The sequence below is a fragment of the Saccoglossus kowalevskii genome, chromosome 16 (assembly GCF_978046115.1).
Source record: "Saccoglossus kowalevskii chromosome 16, keSacKowa6.1, whole genome shotgun sequence".
NCBI classification, from domain to species: Eukaryota; Metazoa; Hemichordata; class Enteropneusta; family Harrimaniidae; genus Saccoglossus; species Saccoglossus kowalevskii.
The window spans coordinates 10,795,844-10,813,616 of record NC_140656.1 but is presented as its reverse complement, the minus strand read 5'-3'; the positions used below and the strand labels follow the sequence as shown (position 1 = coordinate 10,813,616).

Sequence of the window (17,773 nt, the reverse complement as noted above, 5' to 3'; positions counted from 1 at the left end):
TGCGCGGTGATGATATCATCGCGGACTTTGAATTTGCATATCTAATAGGGATTCCTCGCCAGATCACGTGTTGTTTCATGGTTGCCGGCGCTCGGGTTCATCAGCTGATTTGTAAAAAGTTCACTACAAATGGGGACTTCCTTTCTGTCACAGATTTACGTTTATATATGAATGAAGCCTTGATTATGGGATCAATTTTTCGGAGGGTCTGCTTTATTGCTCCAGGATGCAGGACGTTTTCAATACACCAAATCAGGTAAAAGGAGACTTTTTTTCGAACCATATCATTACCGATCATGAATGCCCTCGGCTCAAGTGATGGTTATATAATATTTCTTTAAATTATATGTATACCGTATTTGCTCTATTAGAAGCGCATCTCCAATAGAGGCACTACAAACCACAACTCGCATTTGTTGTATATTGCATTATTAAAATATTACTTACTGTAAAACATGTCTTTTTAGCTAGCATGTTATTTTAGCTAATTTAGTAATTTCGCTAATTCAAGATGTAGCTAATTTAAAATAAAGTATATTCTCACAATGAGATTGTTGGCACTTTAGCTAAATTAAATCCGTTTTATTCATGCATGGTGTGTCATGCAGCTATTTAAACATGTTTTACAGTATTTTGACTGAAACCCTTCTGTAATTTATGTCAGTGTATGAACTACTAATAATAGATTAAATACGGTATACGACCACTCATTTTTTCCTTCAGTACCTAACATCCATTTTTATTTATAAAACGTTGACGACCCCACCTTTCTGTCCTTACACAGTCTAACTTTTCATTTATTTCTCCATGGTTACTGAAAAGACTTTTAGGAATTTTACACAATATTTTTACAGTTTGGGCGGGCCAGTGACCTCATTCAGATTTGTTCATTTTTTGACAGCAGTACTTGAAAAAAAAAAGCTGTTTCCAATATTTATTGTTTATAAACATAAAACATTATTAATATTGAACTCTTAAGCAATCACAGTAAGAATGGCCCAGTCTTCCCATGACCAGTGTTGTGAAGTGTCAATCATTTGACATACTGGTAGACGTATCTACCAGAGTCCTGTAAAAATGTGTAAAATTTGAAAGCACTAAAAATTCTTGATGTTTCACTGAATGAAAGGTTCTATCAAATAAATGACAAAGAGCAATAAAAAGTGGATGTTTCAATACTTGTTTCCATGAAAACAATCTATTGGCAATTTTCCATATTATTATACACTACTGTCAAAATACATATACAATTCATGAAAAATGAAGTTCATAATTAAAAATTAATTCTGGTGCCCAAATAGGGAGTCACATCATGACATGGAATAATTTCAACAAAATTTCTATCAATTCTTTTTTGTGTTCATGTATAACCTGGTTCATCATGAATGCTATGTATTTATATTGATAGTTCATTCAATTCCTGACTATTTAACAAGCATGTATATCATAGGAGAGGTATGGTCAGTGTCACAACAGGGAAGGATATGCTCAATCTTTTCAAAACACCTGACATCAACTCTTGATTGGTTTCCAGGAGAGTTATCTCATATCATTATAGTAGACTCATTATGTTTTACTCTTTGTTTGCAGATCTGTGCAGTTATCTCATATCATTATAGTAGACTCATTATGTTTTACTCTTTGTTTGCAGATCTGTGCAGTTATCTCATATCATTATAGTAGACTTATTATGTTTTACTCTTTGTTTGCAGACCTGTGCAGTTATCTCATATCACTATAGTAGACTTATTATGTTTTACTCTTTGTTTGCAGATCTGTGCAGTTATCTCATATCATTATAGTAGACTTATTATGTTTTACTCTTTGTTTGCAGATCTGTGCAGTTATCTCATATCATTATAGTAGACTCATTATGTTTTACTCTTTGTTTGCAGATCTGTGTAGTTATCTCATATCATTATAGTAGACTTATTATGTTTTACTCTTTGTTTGCAGATCTGTGCAGTTATCTCATATCATTATAGTAGACTCATTATGTTTTACTCTTTGTTTGCAGACCTGTGCAGTTATCTCATATCATTATAGTAGACTTATTATGTTTTACTCTTTGTTTGCAGATCTGTGCAGTTATCTCATATCATTATAGTAGACTCATTATGTTTTACTCTTTGTTTGCAGACCTGTGCAGTTATCTCATATCATTATAGTAGACTTATTATGTTTTACTCTTTGTTTGAAGACCTGTGCAGTTATCTCATATCATTATAGTAGACTCATTATGTTTTACTCTTTGTTTGCAGATCTGTGCAGTTATCTCATATCATTATAGTAGACTTATTATGTTTTACTCTTTGTTTGAAGACCTGTGCAGTTATCTCATATCATTATAGTAGACTCATTATGTTTTACTCTTTGTTTGCAGATCTGTGCAGTTATCTCATCTCATTATAGTAGACTTATTATGTTTTACTCTTTGTTTGAAGACCTGTGCAGTTATCTCATATCATTATAGTAGACTTATTATGTTTTACTCTTTGTTTGCAGACCTGTGCAGTTATCTCATATCATTATAGTAGACTCATTATGTTTTACTCTTTGTTTGCAGATCTGTGCAGTTATCTCATATCATTATAGTAGACTTATTATGTTTTACTCTTTGTTTGCAGATCTGTGCAGTTATCTCACATCATTATAGTAGACTCATTATGTTTTACTCTTTGTTTGCAGACCTGTGCAGTTATCTCATATCATTATAGTAGACTCATTATGTTTTACTCTTTGTTTGCAGACCTGTGCAGTTATCTCATATCATTATAGTAGACTCATTATGTTTTACTCTTTGTTTGCAGATCTGTGCAGTTATCTCATATCATTATAGTAGACTCATTATGTTTTACTCTTTGTTTGCAGACCTGTGCAGTTATCTCATATCATTATAGTAGACTCATTATGTTTTACTCTTTGTTTGCAGACCTGTGCAGTTATCTCATATCATTATAGTAGACTTATTATGTTTTACTCTTTGTTTGCAGACCTGTGCAGTTATCTCATATCATTATAGTAGACTTATTATGTTTTACTCTTTGTTTGAAGACCTGTGCAGTTATCTCATATCATTATAGTAGACTCATTATGTTTTACTCTTTGTTTGCAGATCTGTGCAGTTATCTCATATCATTATAGTAGACTTATTATGTTTTACTCTTTGTTTGAAGACCTGTGCAGTTATCTCATATCATTATAGTAGACTCATTATGTTTTACTCTTTGTTTGCAGATCTGTGCAGTTATCTCATCTCATTATAGTAGACTTATTATGTTTTACTCTTTGTTTGAAGACCTGTGCAGTTATCTCATATCATTATAGTAGACTTATTATGTTTTACTCTTTGTTTGCAGACCTGTGCAGTTATCTCATATCATTATAGTAGACTCATTACGTTTTACTCTTTGTTTGCAGATCTGTGCAGTTATCTCATATCATTATAGTAGACTTATTATGTTTTACTCTTTGTTTGCAGATCTGTGCAGTTATCTCACATCATTATAGTAGACTCATTATGTTTTACTCTTTGTTTGCAGACCTGTGCAGTTATCTCATATCATTATAGTAGACTCATTATGTTTTACTCTTTGTTTGCAGACCTGTGCAGTTATCTCATATCATTATAGTAGACTCATTATGTTTTACTCTTTGTTTGCAGATCTGTGCAGTTATCTCATATCATTATAGTAGACTCATTATGTTTTACTCTTTGTTTGCAGACCTGTGCAGTTATCTCATATCATTATAGTAGACTCATTATGTTTTACTCTTTGTTTGCAGACCTGTGCAGTTATCTCATATCATTATAGTAGACTTATTATGTTTTACTCTTTGTTTGCAGACCTGTGCAGTTATCTCATATCATTATAGTAGACTCATTATGTTTTACTCTTTGTTTGCAGACCTGTGCAGTTATCTCATATCATTATAGTAGACTCATTATGTTTTACTCTTCGTTTGCAGACCTGTGCAGTTATCTCATATCATTATAGTAGACTCATTATGTTTTACTCTTTGTTTGCAGACCTGTGCAGTTATCTCATATCATTATAGTAGACTCATTATGTTTTACTCTTTGTTTGCAGACCTGTGCAGTTATCTCATATCATTATAGTAGACTTATTATGTTTTACTCTTTGTTTGCAGATCTGTGCAGTTATCTCATATCATTATAGTAGACTCATTATGTTTTACTCTTTGTTTGAAGACCTGTGCAGTTATCTCATATCATTATAGTAGACTCATTATGTTTTACTCTTTGTTTGCAGACCTGTGCAGTTATCTCATATCATTATAGTAGACTTATTATGTTTTACTCTTTGTTTGAAGACCTGTGCAGTTATCTCATATCATTATAGTAGACTCATTATGTTTTACTCTTTGTTTGCAGGTCTGTGCAGTTATCTCATATCATTATAGTAGACTTATTATGTTTTACTCTTTGTTTGAAGACCTGTGCAGTTATCTCATATCATTATAGTAGACTCATTATGTTTTACTCTTTGTTTGCAGATCTGTGCAGTTATCTCATCTCATTATAGTAGACTTATTATGTTTTACTCTTTGTTTGAAGACCTGTGCAGTTATCTCATATCATTATAGTAGACTTATTATGTTTTACTCTTTGTTTGCAGACCTGTGCAGTTATCTCATATCATTATAGTAGACTCATTATGTTTTACTCTTTGTTTGCAGATCTGTGCAGTTATCTCATATCATTATAGTAGACTTATTATGTTTTACTCTTTGTTTGCAGATCTGTGCAGTTATCTCACATCATTATAGTAGACTCATTATGTTTTACTCTTTGTTTGCAGACCTGTGCAGTTATCTCATATCATTATAGTAGACTCATTATGTTTTACTCTTTGTTTGCAGACCTGTGCAGTTATCTCATATCATTATAGTAGACTCATTATGTTTTACTCTTTGTTTGCAGATCTGTGCAGTTATCTCATATCATTATAGTAGACTCATTATGTTTTACTCTTTGTTTGCAGACCTGTGCAGTTATCTCATATCATTATAGTAGACTTATTATGTTTTACTCTTTGTTTGCAGACCTGTGCAGTTATCTCATATCATTATAGTAGACTTATTATGTTTTACTCTTTGTTTGCAGACCTGTGCAGTTATCTCATATCATTATAGTAGACTCATTATGTTTTACTCTTTGTTTGAAGACCTGTGCAGTTATCTCATATCATTATAGTAGACTCATTATGTTTTACTCTTTGTTTGCAGACCTGTGCAGTTATCTCATATCATTATAGTAGACTCATTATGTTTTACTCTTCGTTTGCAGACCTGTGCAGTTATCTCATATCATTATAGTAGACTTATTATGTTTTACTCTTTGTTTGCAGACCTGTGCAGTTATCTCATATCATTATAGTAGACTCATTATGTTTTACTCTTTGTTTGCAGACCTCTGCAGTTATCTCATATCATTATAGTAGACTCATTATGTTTTACTCTTTGTTTGCAGATCTGTGCAGTTATCTCATATCATTATAGTAGACTTATGATGTTTTACTCTTTGTTTGCAGACCTGTGCAGTTATCTCATATCATTATAGTAGACTCATTATGTTTTACTCTTTGTTTGCAGACCTGTGCAGTTATCTCATATCATTATAGTAGACTTATTATGTTTTACTCTTTGTTTGCAGATCTGTGCAGTTATCTCATATCATTATAGTAGACTCATTATGTTTTACTCATTGTGTGCAGACCTGTGCAGTTATCTCATATCATTATAGTAGACTCATTATGTTTTACTCTTTGTTTGCAGACCTGTGCAGTTATCTCATATCATTATAGTAGACTTATTATGTTTTACTCTTTGTTTGCAGACCTGTGCAGTTATCTCATATCATTATAGTAGACTTATTATGTTTTACTCTTTGTTTGCAGACCTGTGCAGTTATCTCATATCATTATAGTAGACTCATTATGTTTTACTCTTTGTTTGCAGATCTGTGCAGTTATCTCATCTCATTATAGTAGACTTATTATGTTTTACTCTTTGTTTGCAGACCTGTGCAGTTATCTCATATCATTATAGTAGACTCATTATGTTTTACTCTTTGTTTGCAGACCTGTGCAGTTATCTCATATCATTATAGTAGACTTATTATGTTTTACTCTTTGTTTGCAGACCTGTGCAGTTATCTCATATCATAAATGATGGCGATGATCCTCCTATACTCTTTCTACATGGTTTATTTGGTAACAAATCTAATTTTCAATCCATAGCAAAGCACATCAATAGAAAAACTCAGAGAAAGGTATTATTAACTAATTTTGTTTCATGCCTTGATTTTTTGGTGGTAGGCACATATTTTAGAGCATAAAAATTTGAATGGAAGCAAATGAAAAAGATATGACTGTAGCATATTTGTTCTTTTTGAAACATATCAAATTGAAGCACATGTCAATTTATTGTATATTCTTTAAATATGACTTATTTGGACCGTAGACACACCTTTGTCTATTTAAGCACATGAGCTAGTAAATACAGCAACATTGGTTAATAATGAGTTAATATATGGCACAATATCACTTATTAATTGTTTTCCCAACATTAATTATACACACTAAACCCACACACTCATTGAGCCAAATGGCTGTCACCTGCCTGTAGCCCAGTCATTGAGCCAAATGGCTGTCACCTGCCTGTAACCCAATCATTTGGCCAAATGGCTGTTATTTGCCTGTAGCCTAGTCATTGAACCTTAAATGACTGTCAGTTGCCTATAGCCCACTCATTGAGCAAAATGGCTATCATCTGCCTGTAGCCCAGTCATTGAGCCAAATGGCTGTCACCTTCCTGTAGCCCAGTCATTGAGCCAAATGGCTGTCACCTGCCTGTAGCCCAGTCATTTAGCCAAATGGCTGTCATTTGCCTGTAGCGCAGTCATTGAGCAAAATGGCTATCATCTGCCTGTAGCCCAGTCATTGAGCCAAATGGCTGTCACCTGCCTGTAGCCCACTCATTGAGCAAAATGGCTATCATCTGCCTGTAGCCCAGTCATTGAGAAAAATGGCTATCACCTGCCTGTGGTCAAGTCATTGAGCAAAATGGCTATCATCTGCCTGTAGCCCACTCATTGAGCAAAATGGCTATCATCTGCCTGTAGCCCAGTCATTGAGAAAAATGGCTATCATCTGCCTGTGGTCAAGTCATTGAGCAAAATGGCTATCATCTGCCTGTAGCCCAGTCATTGCGCAAAATGGCTATCATCTGCCTGTGGTCAAGTCATTGAGCAAAATGGCTATCAGCCTGTAGCCCAGTCATTAAGCAAAATGGCTATCATCTGCCTGTAGCCCAGTCATTGGGCAAAATGTCTATCATCTGCCTGTAGCTCAGTCATTGAGCAAAATGGCTATCATCTGCCTGTAGCCCAGTCATTCAGCAAAATGTCTATCATCTGCCTGTAGCTCAGTCATTGAGCAAAATGGCTATCATCTGCCTGTAGCCCAGTCATTGAGCAAAATGGCTATCATCTGCCTGTGGTCAAGTCATTGAGGCAATCGAATGTCATCTGCCTGTGGCCCAGTCATTAAGCCAAATGGCTGTCAGTTTCCTGTGGTCCAGTCATTGAGCTAAATGGCTGTCAGTTGCCTGTAGTCCAGTCATTGAGGCAAATGGCTGTCGTTTGCCTGTAGCCCAGTCATTGAGCCGAATGGCTGTCATCCACCTGTAGCCCAGTCATTGAACCAAATGTCTGTTAATTGCCTGTAGCCCAGTCATTGAGCCAAATGGCTGTCAGTTTCCTGTGGTCCAGTTATTGAGCTAAATGGCTGTCAGTTTCCTGTAGCCCAGTCTTTAGGCCCGATGGCTGTCATCTGCCTGTAGCCCAGTCATTGAGCCAAATAGCTGTTAGTTGCCTGTAGCCCAGTCATTGAGTCAAATGGCTGTTAGTCGCCTGTAGCCCAGTCATTGAGCCAATTGACTGTCAGTTGCTTGTAGCCCAGTCATTGAGCCAAATGGCTGTTCGTTGCCAGTAGTCCAGTCATTGAGCGAATTGGCTATCACATGTCTGTAGCTCAGTCATTTAACTAAATGGCTGTCATCAACTTGTAGCCCAGTCATTGAACCAATTGTCTGTTAATTGCCTGTGGCCCAGTCATTGATCCAAATGCCTGTCATCTGCCTGTAGCCCAGTCATTGAGACAAATGACTGTTAGTTGCCTGTAGCCCAGTCATTGAGCCAAATGGCTGTTAGTCGCCTGTTGCCCAGTCATTGAGCCAAATGGCTGTCAGTTGCCTGTAGCCCAGTCATTGTGCCAAATGACTGTTAGTTACCTGTAGCCCAGTCATTGATCCAAATGGCTGTCAGTTTCCTGTAGCCCAGTCATTAGGCCCGATGGCTGTCATCTGCCTGTAGCCCAGTCATTGAGCCAAATAGCTGTTAGTTGCCTGTAGCCCAGTCATTGAGTCAAATGGCTGTTAGTTGCCTGTAGCCCAGTCATTGAGCCAATTGACTGTCAGTTGCTTGTAGCCCAGTCATTGAACCAAATGGCTGTTCGTTGCCAGTAGTCCAGTCATTGAGCGAATTGGCTATCACATGTCTGTAGCTCAGTCATTTAACTAAATGGCTGTCATCAACTTGTAGCCCAGTCATTGAACCAATTGTCTGTTAATTGCCTGTAGCCCAGTCATTGATCCAAATGCCTGTCATCTGCCTGTAGCCCAGTCATTGAGACAAATGACTGTTAGTTGCCTGTAGCCCAGTCATTGAGCCAAATGGCTGTTAGTCGCCTGTTGCCCAGTCATTGAGCCAAATGGCTGTCAGTTACCTGTAGCCCAGTCATTGATCCAAATGGCTGTCATTTGTCTGTAGCCCAGTCATTGAGCCTTAAATGGCTGTCAGTTGCCTGTAGTCAAGTCATTGAGGCAAATGGCTGTCGTTTGCCCTGTAGCCCAGTCATTGAACCAAATGTCTGTTAATTGCCTGTGGCCCAGTCATTGAGCCAAATGGCTGTCAGTTTCCTGTGGTCTAGTCATTGAGCTAAATAGCTGTCATCTGCCTGTAGCCCAGTCATTGAGCCAATCGACTGTCATTTGCCTGTAGCCCAGTCATTGAGCCAAATGGCTGTTAGTTGCCTGTAGCCCAGTCATTGATCCAAATGGCTGTCATCTGCCTGTAGCCCAGTCATTGGGCCAAATGGCTGTCATCTGCCTGGAGCCCAGTCATTGTGCCAAATGACTGTTAGTTGCCTGTAGCCCAGTCATTGAGCCAAATGGCTGTCATCTGCCTATAGCCCAGTCATTGAGCCAAATGGCTGTCATCTGCCTGTAGCCCAGTCATTGAGCCAAATGACTGTTAGTTGCCTGTAGCCCAGTCATTGATCCAAATGGCTGTCATCTGCCTGTAGCCCAGTCATTGATCCAAATGGCTGTCATCTGCCTGTAGCCCAGTCATTGAGCCAAATGACTGTTAGTTGCCTGTAGCCCAGTCATTGAGCCAAATGGCTGTCATCTGCCTGTAGCCCAGTCATTAAGCCAAATGGCTGTTAGTTGCTTGTAGTCCAGTCATTAAGCCAAATGGCTGTTAGTTGCTTGTAGTCCAGTCATTGAGCCAAATGGCTGTTTGTTGCCTGTAGCCCAGTCATTGAGCCAAATGGCTGTCATCTGCCTGTAGCCCAGTCATTGAGCCAAATGGCTGTCATCTGCCTGTAGCCCAGTCATTGAGCCAAATGACTGTTAGTTGCCTGTAGCCCAGTCATTGAGCCAAATGGCTGTCATCTGCCTGTAGCCCAGTCATTAAGCCAAATGGCTGTTAGTTGCTTGTAGTCCAGTCATTAAGCCAAATGGCTGTTAGTTGCTTGTAGTCCAGTCATTGAGCCAAATGGCTGTTTGTTGCCTGTAGCCCAGTCATTGAGCCAAATGGCTGTTAGTTGCCTGTAGCCCAGTCATTGAGCCAAATGGCTGTCAGTTGCCTGTAGGTTTTTTATTTTTTGTTATATTCACAAATACTCCATGCCATGTTTGTTTGTTCAATAGCAGAGTACGCTCACACACTGGCTACAGGAATGGGAAAATGTATTTTTTCTGAATTTCAGTTTTCACTGATCAACAATAATGAGTTTAGAATGTATAATATTCTTAAATCATTTTACTCAACAATTCAGACAATAACAGTTGATGCCCGTAACCATGGAGATAGTCCTCATAGCGACGAGATGAGTTATTCAGCCATGACTGCAGACGTTCTTGCTTTGCTGAATTCACTGAAAATACAGAAATGTGTGGTGACCGGGCATAGTATGGGTGGAAAGGTTTCCATGGTAACAGCTCTTACAGAGGTAGGATATAATAAAGCTATATTATCTGAAAATTTCTAAATAAGATCTGCTGTGATTATTAAGATATTATCTTATCAATTCTTTCTAGGCTTACATGTTTGTTTGTTTTTCATTTCAATCACTAGCTTTAAAATCTGCCTCATACAATATTCTATATTAGGAGTATGAATTTTTCTATTTGATGTTAAATGCTGTTTTTCTATTACCTTTTTGTGAATGAGATAATGCAACTGGTTCTCCAAGGCTTTCACTGCCTGTTGATTGCGGAAATATGAATAAAACTGTAAAGGTTAACTGTAATCTTCCTATAATCTCCCATTCATACACATTATCTAGATCGACATATCGGTAATCACTTTATGGACTGTATACACCCTTTGCCTTATCCAGTCCGTAAAGGTTTTATCATACCTTATAGGTTGCATTAAAAATAAATGCAATCATTTTGAGCACTGGTTTTTCATTGATTTTAGTTTATAATCTGATTTTTGAGATTTATTTGAGTGGTCACGGTGTAGATTGTTATTTTAGTGCTTTATACCTCATCATCAACTAGACGCCCAAGCGCTCTAACATTTGATCGCTGCTCTCATAACTCTTTCCACCAAGAATGCGTAATTACTCGAATGCAGTTAGATTTGTGCCCTAAATATTTCAATGTATCCTACAGTTAGTTGTAGAAATGTTGTTATAAAAGCAAGCCACACAATAAAACAATATAATTTTATATTGTCAGGATCAAAACTGCTACAGTACGGTAACTGGCTGTCACCAGTTTGGAGGGCATGTTGCTTCAAATCTATAAAGGAATCTGTGCATCTCAGTATTGTTAAACAGAGTCAGGTGTGATATGGAAAATTATTGCACATCTTTCTTATCTCGTTTTTAATAGCGTTACAACATTGTGCAATAACAAGGTATTTGATGAATGTTGATCATCCTCACTCCTTTGTTTGTTGATACAAAATGATGTGTTTTTTTTTTTTTTGGGGGGGGGGGGTCTGGCCTTGTCTCGGTTTAAATGGTCCCAGAGAACACACTTGTTTCTAGTTGCATGCTTTAAACACTTGTTTTCATTTGAAAATAATTCTCATGGCAACATGGACTGATTCGCATCTTATTGAGAAGCAGTTAACCTCAAGATTAAGAAGAATATATAAAAAAAAAAAATATGTAAAAGTTTATAAACTAAATTAAAAACTAAAAAGTTTGTCCTATAGCTTAGTAGCCTATTTGTTTACAATGGTACCTGTAGAAACACACTAATTATTTTGTTTACAATGGTACCTGTAGAAACACACTAATTATTTTATTTAACCCAAAGTTAGGTCGTTACCATGACAGCATTTGTCCCAGCAGTCTCTGAATCATTTGTGTTAGATCCTAAAGTGGGTGACTGTTATTTACCAGACTATGCATTATATACTGAAAAGAGGACATTTTCCTTGGCAGCACATGGTTATGTAAATTTATACTACATTTTTTGTGATAAAAGATCAAAAATTAAAAACTTACCATTTATTCATTTTAAGAGTGACACATGACTACTATAGACAGACTAGCAACCTGGCTTTTCCTTTGGTCAGATGCGTGCCACATTTGTTTTGATGCTCAACTTTTTAATCCAATAAACAACCGATCAAACTAAAACATAATAACACGACGTTCTTTATTATTAATTTATCAAATAATGCGAGATAGTGCGAGATTTACACAGAGAGTAGTATTAGTCTGAGTAGTATTTTTTTTTTGGTTAAATAATCCCCACAGATGCGACACAACATAGGCAAGTTATTTCTGTGTTTATTCTTCATATTTCTGTAATTATGAACCAAACAAGACTAGAGATAGCTAATACTTGCTCCATTAAAGTATCAGCTTCCCACTGAATATTTAATCGCTTAGTTGCGAGAGCATATCAAGTTTTCATACGCATTGTCCACAAAAACTACAAAGCTACACTCAAAGGAACACTGTTGACGCCAACACCGCCATTTGGCCTTTATAGAAAAATTTTCACATATTCTGGGAAAATTCAAAATAATGAGAAATACTACTATAAATTTGCTCATTATATATTTATAAATGTCTTAGACGAAAGTAAGAGATATTAAAAATGCTGTAACTCACCCAAAAATTGGCCGATTTGAGCAGAAACATTGATTGAAAGGTAAAAAAAACCCAGATTATATTTCCAGTTATATCGAAAAATATGCGCCTGTGCCTTTGGCACAAAATAGACATTACAAAAACATTTGGGAATCTTCGGGTTAACGTGTGTCGATTAAGTACCAGTTGGTCTGCCGGGCCATGCATCCTGCAGGCGTAATGCCCGATTCACGCCTACAACAATAAGCATGCTAGTCTGTCTATAGTTGTCTGAGGTTTCACTTACTATTTTCGTGAGAATTACCCTTATTTTGAATTAATGGACAAAAGAATCAGTTGTTATGAATTTTGTTAGCTCAAAGGAATGAAATGGAAATTATGAGGTATTTTACCAACGATTATATATTATTCAAAAAAGATGCATATTGGTGTCATACTAAACTCATACTTGTACTACTGTAAACTAACTTAATTTCAGTGAAAATCACAAAATATCTCTGGGGTTCTACGACAAAGAGTGTCAGTAACTTTCACAAAATATTGTCTTCACGAATGCCGTAAAATCCTGGAATCGCAAAAACATTCACCAGTGAAAATTAAAGGAAAACTCAAGGCTAACAACATAATACTTTGAGATAAAAGAGCTTGGCAAATGTGATTCTATGATGTCATACTTTACCCACAATCCTTTGCTTGAGAATCAAGATGGCTGACTAATACTGATGAAAAGTTGAATATCCAGAGAATGAAAAGTGATATAAAAAAACTGTAAATTGCATTTTCCTACATTTGTGGAACTTTTTCTTGGGGGGGGGGGGGGGTCATTATGTTGTTTGGCTTGACTTTTCCTTTAAAAGGTTTACAGTACAAAAAAAAAAACTTTAAATGTTACGAAAAATTTTGTTCAAATTTACTAGTTTGTATGTGAATGTGCATCAGCTTTTAGCTGATCTCTGAACTGGTCAGAAACTTTCTTTTTGTAAGCCTTCCCCATTAGCATATATCTAGTTCTAACAGCAGTGTGACTTTAAAACATTCATAATTATAATCATTCTCATATGTGTGCTTTGTATATGTATATCATCATTTCCTTGTCTACTAGTGGAGAATAGAGCCAGCATCTCTCCTCCTCCATGCTTCTCTGTATATGTATATCATCATTTCCTTGTCTACTAGTGGAGAATAGAGCCAGCATCTCTCCTTCTCCATGCTTCTCTGTATATGTATATACCATCTTAGTATGTTTTCCAGACCATTTTCCGGTAACAAATTCCAATGAGAAACATTACATCCAGTACTTTCATCATTTAAAATAACTGTTTTTCATTATTTCATTCTTTTATCCAACAGCCCGATGTCATTGACAAAATGGTTGTGGTAGATATATCGCCGTCACCTAGTGCACGATCCACTATAGACTTTGACACATACATCAAAGCAATGAGGAATTTACAGTTTGATCATTCACTCCCAAGGTCTACTATGAGAAAATATGCAGACCAGCAACTCAAGCCATCTGTACCTGTGAGTAGACTGCCCTCACAGTTTGAAATTTAAGAATGACATACGCCCTCTAGTGGTATATATTGAATGTTAGCATTACAGGGGATGCTTTGCATCTCATAATGTGTTATTGTGAAAGATAACAGTTGAACTCTTGCTTCCTAAACAGAGCACTGCTCACTATTTCTTAAAGTCAGGTGCATCATGGGAGTACCACAATGCACATACAATTCATTTTTCCTTCAAATTTGCAGGATAAGCTGACATAATTTTTAACTTTGTTAAATACCTCATTTTTAGTCATATCAATATCATTCACGCTGGTTACCAAGCAACGTAATTATTCTCACATTGAACAAAAACATGCTACATCATTCAGGTGTGTATGCAAATTAATATGCAAATTATCAAACATTTCAACCACACACAAGTTTTATAAACCAATAGAAAAACTTGAAGGCAAACACCAATTGAGTCAAGGCTTGAATTCAAGGTAATTCAGGGAGAGGTAAGTCAAAATGAAATTACCTTGATGCCAAATCACTTGGTTTCCTTTAATATTCCCTATATTAATCCTGTAGGCTTAAGCAATTTTATAAATGTTGGCATTTAAAATACATGTAGGAGCTCTCTCACCTGAAAAGTTCGAGCTCTATTAAGTATTATGTAAATTAACTATTGAACTTATTGAAAATTTACATTTTTCAGAACTCCAGGGACAGGTTATTTTTATTGACTAATTTCACTGAGATATCTGGACACTATTGTTGGAGAGTAAATTTGAATGCAATTGAAAGACAGCTACGAACTCTCTATGATTTTGATCATTTTTCGTCAACATATGATGGTCCAGCTCTCTTTATTGGTGGGGGAAATTCACCATACATTAGGTAAGCATGTTATTTTAGAAGTATACGAGTTTCGATGTCAGTCGGCTTATGAAAACAGATTTCTTCAGCGCTGATTTTGTGGGATTCCCGAGTCAAAATGAAATCCCCATATCAAATTCAGTCAGTTTGTTGACTGCTGGGAGGAAAGTTCTTCAAGGAAAAAGAAAATTGTATGTTTTGTCACTTATTTTATAAAATGTGAATTACTATAGTAAGAATTTTCAAGATCATTATATTCAATGTATGATGCTGAATTTTGTTGCTGTGACAATCAGAGATCTTGCATAATGCGTGAAAGGTATGGACTGAACGTTTGTCGCAAAAATGGGGGAAAAAAATTGTTTTTTTTTTATTGTTCAATGTCAAACAATATGGCATTGAGATAATCTTACTTCATCAAAATTGATCAAATGTTTATAGCACATTATTAAGTGTGAAAATACCAAAACACATTCCCATGTTTGTCAAATTCTATGCAATATTATGACGCCACAGCACAATGAACTTTGCTTCTTTTGTTTTTACATTTGATTTCATGTCTAATTCACTGGTGTCCCGTCAGTGACTTTGGTGAAATTTTGTCTTCATACCCGCTATTAAATTATTGAATCATGAAACAAACTAGCATCAAAAATTGTTCACAGCAGTTTTCCGAATGGCAGCAATTTGCATAGTTTATGTCAATATGTCTGATTTTTGTTATTTCTTGCTTTTATTTCAGTCCAAAACACTATCCCGAAATCAAAAGACTGTTTCCCAGGTCTGCTGTTACACATATAGAGGGCGCTGGTCACTGGGTCCACTCTGAAAAACCATGGCAATTTATTGAGACACTGATAGACTTTTTAAATGGCAGTCTTCTGCCATCACAGTTCAACAGCAGAACTAATCTGGAAAATAGTAAAATAGAAATACCATATATGGTCAATAGGTAACAATCCAAATATGGTAGTACTGTAAACGGGATAATTATTCACTGGGTTTTAATTTTTCTTATTTCGCTGACTGGAAAATGCGCTAAATTAAAACCCAGTGAATACGTAATATTTAGCATAGAACACATTATCTAAATGATAAAGCCGTGAATATAAAACTCACTGAATATGCCTGAAATAGCAAATCAGTGAAATTTAAACCCATTAAAAAGTAGTCATTTTACAGTAACAAAATTCTTGGGTCTATGCATTGATTTCTGATTGGTCTGTACAGCATTGTACATGTATAATTTTCGCAGCTAAAAATGTTGATGGTATGAGAGTTTTTGAGAGGACAGCATTTCTGTTAAGTGGAAGCACATAAAGTAGAATACATACAAGGCAGAATTTGTTACGTCGAAAAAAACCTGACAGCAAACCAGCTGCCTTCTGATTGTTAGGTGTTAGGTTCAAGTCATGAGTGGATTTAGAGGGGGGCGAGGCCCCCTATTTTTAACAACCAACAGGGCTTCGCGCCATCGGCGCTCGTGAACTTGGCCTTCGGCCAACTTATCGCCCCCCCCCCCATTCCAGATCCTAGATCGGCCCTTGCAAGTGGGGGCTAATCAGGCACGATCTTGTAAGTTCCTTTGCATTGACTCTAAAATTTCACAATGATCGCTGAACTGTCAAGTGGAATTATCTTCACTCTGCTGTACTACAATATTTTGCGATTTTTCTACAACTTTTGAACTATTTACAGCATTCACGTATACTTCAGTGCATAGCCGAGACGAAAAATTTATACCAGCTCCAGGAATTCTGTGTGAAACAATGATATTGACTGAATTACAAAAATGGGATATCAAACGATGTCATAAAAACAACTTCTAGTCTATTACAGAATCAACATCATGCATATTCCAGAGAACCTTTATTAGTTGATAGTTTTGTTTATTTGAAATCCAATAATGATCTTCCATGTTGATTTCATCACTGCATGCCACTATTATGAGCAATATCATTTGTAGGAAAATTATCAGTGTCTGGAAGCGAGTGGTCAAGAACATGTTAAAGCGAGAGGGTCATCACCTTCACACGCACGGGAATTACTGTGGAATACTTTATTTTCGCTGGAATTAATTTTCACTGAATAGGCTTTTTGGGCGTTCTTTATGATATTTTATTTTCACTGATTTTTGATGAGTTTAATGTGAAATATAGGAAAAAAAGTATATTCGCTGGATTTTATTTTCACGGAATCATCCCTTCAGCGAAAATAAATTCCAAGCGAAAATAAAGTATTCTACAGTAAGTCCCAAGGGAAGATAACAACACACGCTAAAAACACAAAGGCTCATGGGTAGTCACTTGTTTGTAAACAATGACACACTATGGCCATCTGACGCATACGCAGGTGCCGACACCCCTGCTTTAATAATTTTGATGCTTAATTTCTTTGAAAATGCAACAGACCTTCTTAACACCTCACTTATTGATGTTTGAAATGTTCAAAATATGAATTCGACATAAAAGCAGGTAGAACGAATGCATATGGATGATGTTTTGGAATGTTTATACTAGGAGCTTTGCTATCCAGTAGCAATGGTTAGAATAGGGTCTAGGAAATGTTGCTTGAATTTGTTGAGCTACCCATTGGGCTGTGTTTTATTGATGCACAAAATATTTATTTTTGCAGCACATTAATTTTATTTTGTTCAGTGAAATCATTAAAACATTTTATTTATATTGTTGATGTTTTCATTTTTGCATCTGTACAAGTAGAGTACAAATATGCCAGCAATCTGAGAAGCAGGCTCTGATAAATTTACGGTATCAATGTAATGCACTATGAAAACGAGTAAGGTAAGCTGCTTTAATTTTAAAAGTCTGTGAGAATCATGAAATTTTGTAGTGGTAAATATTTTTTCTGGGGCTCTAAGACGCTGAGTGTCCGCGACTTTTGCTGAATTTCGTCTACACAAATGCCACCTGATCCTAAAACCACATTATTATGAACATACATACTGCCCTCAGT

General features: G+C 36.1%; 1 protein-coding gene across 1 annotated transcript; it reads left to right on the top strand.

The window, feature by feature from the left end:
• The first annotated feature begins 86 nt into the window (after window positions 1-86).
• Window positions 87-15,990, top strand: LOC100371722 (sn-1-specific diacylglycerol lipase ABHD11-like). The gene is made up of 6 exons (XM_006816938.2): window positions 87-256; window positions 6,166-6,295; window positions 10,146-10,319; window positions 13,779-13,952; window positions 14,640-14,821; window positions 15,543-15,990. The coding sequence occupies exons 1-6, from the start codon at window positions 168-170 to the stop codon at window positions 15,754-15,756; spliced, it is 963 nt and encodes a 320-aa protein (XP_006817001.2). The 5' UTR covers window positions 87-167; the 3' UTR covers window positions 15,757-15,990.
• Window positions 15,991-17,773: the final 1,783 nt, after the last annotated feature.

What these genes read in the sequence shown, in the direction of transcription:
- LOC100371722 (XM_006816938.2), top strand. Translation starts at nt 168, where the DNA reads ATGAATGAAGCCTTGATTATGGGATCAATTTTTCGGAGGGTCTGCTTT. An exon ending in ATAGAAAAACTCAGAGAAAG is followed by an intron (nt 6,296 to 10,145) that starts GTATTATTAACT and finishes TCAACAATTCAG; the next exon opens with ACAATAACAGTTGATGCCCG. An exon ending in AACTCAAGCCATCTGTACCT is followed by an intron (nt 13,953 to 14,639) that starts GTGAGTAGACTG and finishes TACATTTTTCAG; the next exon opens with AACTCCAGGGACAGGTTATT.